Here is a 9,269-nt window from a genome sequence, read left to right on the forward strand (position 1 = left end):
ACTCGTATAAGACCAGCAAAGCGTATCATTGTATTTCCAGTCACACACTCACAGAGGTGTATCGGTCAGCCTCGGTCATTCTGATCAGATAGACCGCTTTGGTACATCCAAAGACATACCTGCTTTGACAAATAACTTGAATCTACATTATAATAATCCCATGTTTAATATTGCAAGGTATCTCTAGAATTGATACCCAGGCATGTTTGTACTCATTTTGGTGCAATTTTTATACTGAACAATAATTCCATATGATGTGATTTTTAAAATTTGTATAAAAATATTTGCCATCTCGCTTGAACATTAAAGCAGAGCGTTAAGCCTTTCTAATTGATTATTGGTTTTAACCAAAGACCGTACATCAATCAACCTTAAACCTTTAAAATTTAAGACCCACCTGTTAAATGCCTTACCAATAATAAATATGTTTGCTCTCATATCAATCTAATTTTTAATATCAAATATGGTGATAAAATGGCAACATTTAAAATTTCTTGTGGTCTTTTACACTTTGTTCATATTTTTAATGCATCATCTGCTTTCCATATGGCGTGGAAGGGTTAAACCCAAGTAGCGAGTCTGTCAATTTTGTACCAATAGGACATGATTACCTTCATTTTATCAGCCCAAATGTGCGGCAAGTACCACATCAAGGTGGCGGCTGGCAGCACTCCAGTAGCCAAATTTCATGTCAAAAGAAAATGCACCCAAAATAATACTCTAATATTTGGGCAGTTCTAATTCTAGCAAATAATTCACCCAATTGGGAGGATGATATCCTTTATAAACTGACTGAACAATAAAATGGTCATAAAATACTTGATAGAGCAATATTCAACTTTTGGTGAAACAAGGGTCTTCATAAATCAGCAAATCAGAGGAAAAATACCATTGGAAACTATCATGCCTATTTTGAGGGAAAAATACCATTGAAAATTGTTGTGCCTTGATACTTGTAAAAGTAACCCAAATATAGCCCCATGGGCATTTTAAAAGAACTCTATATGTTGATTACAAAAGGGCTATGTCATGTATTGAACCAATCCGAGATATGGCAAGAATAGTCTGTTTATTTTGATTGCTCAAGGAACTGCAAGAAATAAGTCGATGGGGTTAAAAGGAGCCCAATTGTGCGAGTAATGCACCTCATGGTAACCCTGCAATAAGCGCATTTGATATTCCACAGTCGTCTATTGCATCTTGTGTTTCATCATGTTTACTAATGTTGGTATAGATGAGTGGATACATAGTCTCGTCGACTGATGGTCAAATTCAATTTACATGCACATAAAACATCACAGCATCATAGGATGGTTCTGTTCGTGGGTATCAGGCTTACTTCCCTTTTATAGGTTCTCGACATATTCAAAAAGAGATAATGTTTATAATCTGAACTACTACTGTACATCTTTGAGGTAATCATTAGGGACAAATTTAAAAGTCTTAATTGTAAATTCAGTGTATCTTTCTCGCAGAACCTAGGTCAGCAATTCGGGTTTGGGTTAGGGTGAGAGTTAGGGTAAGGGTTAAGGTTATGACTACGGTTAAGGTATGATTATAGTTAAGATTTAGGTTTGGAGTTAAGCGTGTATGTCCTGGATTCAGCAATTACACCAATTCAAATACTTTTAAAATTCACTAGCTGTTCTGTAGGTTTTGTTGCTTTAATAAAAAAATGTGACATGTTTCTTTGCATGATTTTGACAACTATCTCAAGAACTGCAAGACCTGATGAGTTGAAAGTGCAATATACTAATTCTTTACACAGGCTCTAAAACAACATAATGATTCACTTTTGCAAAACATACTAAAACTGATTTAAGCCTGTATACACTTAGTATCATCTTAAGTGCAGGTGATAAGCTTGGTTCAGAGGGTACAGCTGGGTCCAATTTGACATAAGCTATGCATAATATATGCAGCGTTCTTTTCTAACTTAAATTAAGAAATTACAAAATGTTGACATATAACCATGGCTGCCATCTAAACACATGCACTGTCTGGAAAAAATCATGAAATTTTAAGCAGTAAAATACATTCCACAATCATATGCTACAAAGTGCAGGGAATACTAATAGAATGCCTAGAAAAATATTCTAATTTATTGCATGATATTCATTCCTGGGAGAACTTTCTCTAAAATTGTTGATTTATCATGTGAACTGAGCTCACCTTTATTATTTATCTTCAAACTATATTCTACCATATAAACACAGTAAGTATACATATCCTCTCTATAATTGGCATACTATATTATAAGCTCACATAAAATAAGAATATTTCTTGCTGATAGCAATATCTTATATATAAGTCAATGATTCTGCATAAATACTACTCTGCACCTGTTCCACATTTTCTATTACCTTCTTCTTTCCTTCAAATGATCCAATTTCTCAAGAAAATACATTAATGAATTAAACAAAATATATTACATCTAAGGACCTGTCGGTATAACTCGATCTGACCCAATTTTAATTTTCAATTTTCGCATCATTCTCCATGCTTTAAACGCATCAATCGTACGTAGTGGAATCAGTGTTAATCACACAGTTCCTTTCAATCTATTCCTGTTCAATTATAAATTGGCGTTGTTAAATGTTTGATGTCGATGTATACAAGGTATGATGATGGGGATAAAATATGGCTGGTTATGAAGCTTGCCTACTGATATCGTCTCATAAAAATGCTGGAGTGTCTTTCTCTGTATGTGTGTGTATTTTGTGTTATCTGCTCAAGATGATTGCTATCTACTGAAGATAGCAAAATGTTTGTACGCATTAGTGACATAGGTGTGTGTGTGGGAGCAGGGGTTGTGGTATGGGGAATATGTGTGGGGTGTACATATATATGTGTGAGCCTAATAACATAAATAGTCACTTTCGATAGTCGTTTCACAGTGCTCAATACCAATTTTTAACAAGGTAGAGCTAATTTAATAAAACAATTTTGGCTAAATAATATTTGCGTATAAATAACTTTGCGTATGTTTCATATTGACGCGTCTTTATGTGTAGGCCTATCCGCGTAGGCCTGCTTTGCGTATATTTTTTCGGTTCCGTAATCAAGGATCATAACAACAACAGAGCAATAGTCTGACGATCGCCGTGAGGCGTGAAACTACTAGTTACTAAATGCTGAATATTATTTAGCCAAAATTGTTTTATGTGTGAGCCTATACATATTGTATCAAAATGATTGGTAACCACCAGTTTTCAGTGACTATGAACAAGACCGCCACATTAAAATGCAATGTTAGGTTAGATCCACCTTATTTTCAGATCAGTGTGATAAAGTTCACAAAGCAATTAATTCTATCTGTTCAAGATGATCTTGTATTGCACTTGGAAGAAGTTGGGCTTTTCAATAAACACCAAAACATGCCAGTATAGAATAGAAGTATTAAATAAGTCCTACAGTGAACAAAGACAGGTCTGTGTACAAAGAATTTGAAATCCACAAAGATGGCACAATACAAGATGAGTGTTTGGTTATGCTTATATTTCACAATTATCATCTATAATCATTTTATTGAGAAATTCCCTAAAACTAAATATGGGTACCAATCATCATTTTTGTTTTCAATTTCAATCCTTTCATCATTTAACTAAGTAATTATTCTGAATCTAGTAAAGATTTGCACAAAATCTGTTTTGTTGGTAAAAGGGTCATGTTACTATAAAGTGATACCCCAAATCACCTGCTAGCTTCTAGCTCCTATAACAAGCCAAACAAGCCAGAATTGCTATTAATTGGCATCCAGGAGTGTACTGTCACGTATTGGTCTGTTAAGACTAAGAGTGTTAGTATAGAAAATGTAAAAACTGATGAAATCTTGATGCAAAAGTTAAATGCATACCAAACTGGGTCATCTAGCCCTTTTTTGGTCTTGAAGGAGATATACTGATATGACCACTATCTCCCAAAAATCTAAAATACCGTTTTTTTACAGTATTTAAAATTTTTTTTAACATAGTTTGGAAAAAAAAGTTGAAACGCAAAGTTAATTTCAAATTTGCTCTTTTTATCCTCTTTCTATATAAGAAGTCTGCTTTATCGTGTCTATTACAAAGCTGTAAGACCTGAGATAATTATATTATAATACGCTCCCTGTTCAACAAGCCTCCTGAAAAAAAGCCATCTTTCTTGAATCAATTGGCCGGTGTGTGCATTCCTGTACTGAGCCTTTGAGGATGAGACTATGTGGGTTAACAAAAGCTTCATCTTCTTTAGATACAAGCTATCTGCTCATCATACCCAGAAACAAAAAGCACAATTCCTTGGTCTATTGATTTGGTGAATAAGATGAATAAAATCCTGTACTGTGCCTTTGAACATTAGGCTATTATGTGTGTTTTGCAAGACAGCTGCTGCAGGTCACAAGTAAATCAAAGTAAATAATTGCAGACTATATTTATCGTCAAAATAATTATCAGTCCCCAAACATTAATCCTTCCAATCTTGTCTAAGAGTGCAATAAGGGTATTAAGTCTGGGTTGCCATACACTGTAAAAGTGTGATTAATTTTTTGTTTCCTTACATTTGGCCTATACACAAAAGGAATATATTCATGCGTTGTTATTTTCGTGGTAGCAGCTTGGAACGTGAAAAGTGCAAAAATAAATGAAGTGCAAAAATTTCCTCTTAAAGTATTCTGTAGATTTATTCATAGTAAAAAAGGAACAAAAAGCCATACAAAAATATGAATAATTTAGTTTTCACATCAGAAAATGGCAAAAAATTACGCACTTTTACAAAGGAAAAAGCAACTTTTCTAGGAATTGTTGACATGGTGCCTTCAGGAAAGAAAGTTTCCTACTATAAACACCTAGCCTTTGATATGGTTTGTATATTTGAAGGTGCAAAATGAACCATAATGCATCCCGTTTTACTGCCACATTCAGCAACTCATCATCGCGAAACTTGTAAACAAACTGCACCCAAGTTTGATTGACAGATGACGTCAGATGCAAACTAGTCTTTTTTTAATTCTGTCTTTGATTATACTGCATATACGTTCTTTTTGCACTCACATAAAAATGAGGAGATGTGTATTTTGTTAGTATACTAAATACTCCTTCAAAAAAGAAGGTCAGTTCAGACTTCTTATTGACTAAACAATGTTCACGAGCCAAACAAGATGAAGACAAAACTAGGCTTGTTCAGACGGTCGCTTGTAAAGTCGCTTGTAACTACATTCAAATGTAAACTTGTATGTAGTGCCCGTCTAAACGCACTCGCATGTAGCTACATGCAAGTTACAAGTGACGATTTTACATGTAAGATATCTTACATGTAGCGAGTAACATTCAAATGTAAGGCCAGTGTGAACAAGACTTGCATGTTATAGCTCGCTTGTAAGCATGACCTTGATGACCCAATCCTATTCTGATTGTGCATAATCATGGCATAATTTACCAGTGAAGGTCACTCTTACAAGTGAGTTGGCTTACAAGTAAGTCCCGTGTGGACAGTGGACACACACACGCTTGTAGCATAATTTAATTGCTGGCTCGCTTGTAAGTAACATTCAAATGTAGGCTACCGTCTAAGGCTACCGCCTAACACACCTATTGATTCCGACTGCTATGTCAAATATGCTAAGGTCAAAAAGAATCCTATATTCTGAACTTGATTTATTATCATATTCAACATGTTGTGGTCAACCATTGTTTGTTGAACACATCGTCCTCTTTATGACTTTTTAAAGTTTTTGTTCCTTTCTTGTCTTGTCTTGTCTTGTCTTGTTAGCTGCTTCATTTGTGTGGCAATATCAAGTGATATATATCTTTTGATACTAAACTTATTTTAGGACATGCCCAAAAGGGTTGAATTTTGTATATCAGTGTTGTTTGCAAAATGAAAATATACTTCAGTCACCTGAATTTAAATTTTAATGGATGGTACATTTGTAGTCTCTTTAATAGACAAGAACATGAAATGAAAGACTATCATAGATGAAAAATCATATACCATACACCACCATTTGAATGTGAAATATCTATATTGTGTTCAATGGCTTGTGGGTCATCTTGGGGTACTCTTGTCTGGAAGGGCAATGTGTAATGTTGATACCTGAAGGGAGTAGGAATGCAATAGTGTTCATGCACATTTTATTTACTTTCAGTTCAAAGATTCTTCTTTTGTATCTATTATACTTTCCAATAAGATATAGAATGTTCAGATACAAATTGTGAATCAAAATTATCACAGAAAAAAGACACTTTCTTTTTTTTTCAGTTGAAGTGCAACATGAAGTCCGATTCTTACTCCACTGCTGCGATGCTATAAAAAAACCCTGAAATCTGAGCCAGGTTTTGTGCAGTGGAAATTTTGGTTCACGATGGAGTTGGATTTTGTTCAACTTTATAGCATCGCGCTACGATATCAAAGCCGTGCACACTTGTGATTGGCTGCTGGAAAGTCAAGGTCGGCAGAATGACCATAAAAGGAGATGCAGACTCCACATGTTTTTAAAACATTGCAGCATCAGGCAATGAAATTAAAATGTACATTTTAATTTCATCGCACAATGCTGCAATGTTTTAAAAACATCGCATCAAGCTGCGATGTGGAGTAAGAATTGGACTTGGACACAAGGACACTACAGTTTCAAGCATGTTCTTAGTATGAATCAACCTATTGACTGCTTTTAATAGTGAAACACATATAGCCCTAGGAGTACTGGGCCTTACTATCTTGTTACAAAATGTTGCTCCAATATTAAGAGTGTCTTTATAATATCACCAAAGGCACTATTCAGGGCAATGCTCGACAAGTCAGATAGCAAGAAAATGATTTCAGTTTCAATGCACACAGACAGTCCTGAGCTACTTTTGATAATCCTGGACCTGTTGCCCATTCGAAATTTAATTCTTATTCAATGGGTGCGTCTTGTAAAGAATTCACGTAATTTGATTGGTTTTCTGGTGTATAATATCTCACAATAGTTGATAATATTAGTCAGGGCTGCGCCNCCACGCAACGGCGGCACGCTTGTTGCTCCTCAATGATCGCGCCATAATGCGTTCGCGTAATACATGTGCGAGAACTAAGAACGCGTTAAGAAAGAGTAGTAAAATATTGGCCAGCCCATCCATTATGACACGATATTGGATAGGCAAAAGACAAAATCCTATCTTTTATTCTCTAAAGGTTTTATTACATTGGCGTGCGCAGGATTTTTTTACTGCGGGGGCACACAATCCTGTTCCCCAAATGACTGCACCCAAAAATTATTGTGCTCAAACTGGCACAAACAGTCATAAGAGACCAAAGAAACTACATTAGGAGAACTCAGACATTCCACCATGTGTGTCACTTATGAACGGGAACATTTTACCATGCATCTGACAGCTTTGACTGTTTGCTATCATGGCCTTTGCCTATAAATGCTAGAGATACACTATTTTTGTCTTTATAAGCTTTTATACGTATAAATCCAATATGGTGGATTCCCCATAGTGTTACACTGGCTATATGGAATCTGAGCTCACCTAACCAAACCTCTTCGTAACTCTATGGGGATCTAATATGGCGTATTCCCATAGTGTTACGGACATGCTACACAGAATCTGGCTCTCTTAACCAAATATCTTTCCATTAGATGTATATATATACTCACATTGCACAGTAAGGAAAGCTGTAGCTGTTGGGGCTTCCCCAAATCCATTAGTAGGACTACATGTAAACCATCCTTCATCCTCTGGTACCACTTCCTTTAACATCAGTCCTCCTTCTGGTACATACTCCCATCTATCCTGGAGTTCGAGAGGTTTCCACAGGGATGTCATTGAAGTACCATCTCTGAGTGATGTTGCCTGGTGAAGCCTCTGCCTCACATTCAAAAACTACGTCCTGATCTCTTATGACGGTTGTGTCTTGAGGGGGCAAGAAAATGTAAGGAGCACCTGAAAAAATAACAAAATGGACAATGATGTAAATTTGGATTCAATTTGATTTGGATAAATATGTCATAATATATACAAAATGGCTACTATATTGCTACATCTGACATCATATTATATGTTATCATTAAAAAATTATCTCATCTTCATGCAGAGGAATTTAAGTTAAACTTATTGATCCAACATCTTTACTCACATCAATGAACAAATAATGAGTGCATTTGTTACATATGATTCTACAAAAACAATGCATCTGTAAATGGTTACTTATAATTTGTGAGTTAGGATTTCACACCATGAGGCATTCATAGATGTTAGCAATGCCTGAATATTTTCTTGCTCTGCTATAACGGATACCCAGTACTCCTTCACACTTTTGCCTATCTTGCCTGTGAAAAAACCATTAAGAAAATAATTTCAAAATCAAAATGATGCAAGAGTCCTTATATTGCAGGTACAATGCAGCAGTTACTTGTCCATTAATACTTCTTAAGAGAAACAAATGGAAATATCAAAGGCAAGTACATCTTATGTATGTCAGCAATACAAATCTGTAGACATGGAGAAGACAACTTGGTCTTATTATTATAACATTTACAATGTGTACCATAATAACTTCATTACTTGTCAGCAGTCAATCTCTCTCTTTCCCTCTTTGCTCTACCGCTCTCTATCTCTCTCTCCACACTCGCTATACTATACTGCGATCAGCTTGTAATACGCTTTTGTTACTGCACGCGTCTATAATGTGCCAACTTTTGCCTGCGTAAATTTACAAAGGCTTGTGTCAGTTACACAATATTTATCAAACACTCTTACTCACACACAAGTACATCTTCCCCCATCTCTCTCTCTCTTCTCTCTCACACCCCATCTTTAATTTTAGGTCTCTTACTTTCCTCTATTTTTTGTCTCTCTGTTATTGTTGAAAATGTAAGACTATTAGCATCTAAGGTGTGCCTCTCTGTACACAAGACCAATAGCTTTTGATGAAGCACTTTCATTCTTTGTTGGCAAAACTAAAGGCTACCATAAGATGAGTAAAATTAAATCGTCTGTATTCCATAGTGGCGTATAGTGGGGTGCAGCGAATAAACAACTTTTCGAGAAAATCGGGTTTGAAGAAATGCCAATTTAAAATCGAGTTGTGTAAATCACATTCATTATATTTTGTAAATGATGTGAAATTTCTGTAGTAAACTAAATAGATTTTATTGTTATATGTTTTTCAAAAGAAATAAATACATACTATTGCTGGCAAACTGAAAATAAAACTATACGTCACTATGGAAAACGAACAAAACGCAATACCCTAACCTAACGTTAACCGTGCGCCACCTCGGTCGCCGTGTAATCCCTATGGCG

The 9,269-nt window shown here is 35.5% G+C and overlaps 1 protein-coding gene across 4 annotated transcripts in view; it reads right to left on the minus strand.

Moving 5' to 3' along the window:
- LOC140165961 (protein turtle homolog B-like) overlaps window positions 1-7,896 on the minus strand; it is a 94,700-nt gene extending 86,804 nt beyond the window's left edge. For all 4 annotated transcript variants that reach the window (XM_072189320.1, XM_072189319.1, XM_072189318.1 and 1 more), the window contains exon 1: window positions 7,622-7,896. In XM_072189320.1, the coding sequence (XP_072045421.1) occupies window positions 7,622-7,790 (169 nt within the window). In that variant the 5' untranslated portion in view covers window positions 7,791-7,896. The remainder of the gene's footprint in view (window positions 1-7,621) is intronic.
- Window positions 7,897-9,269: the final 1,373 nt, after the last annotated feature.

Source organism: Amphiura filiformis, chromosome 12, assembly GCF_039555335.1.
Source record: "Amphiura filiformis chromosome 12, Afil_fr2py, whole genome shotgun sequence".
Lineage (NCBI taxonomy): Eukaryota > Metazoa > Echinodermata > Ophiuroidea > Amphilepidida > Amphiuridae > Amphiura > Amphiura filiformis.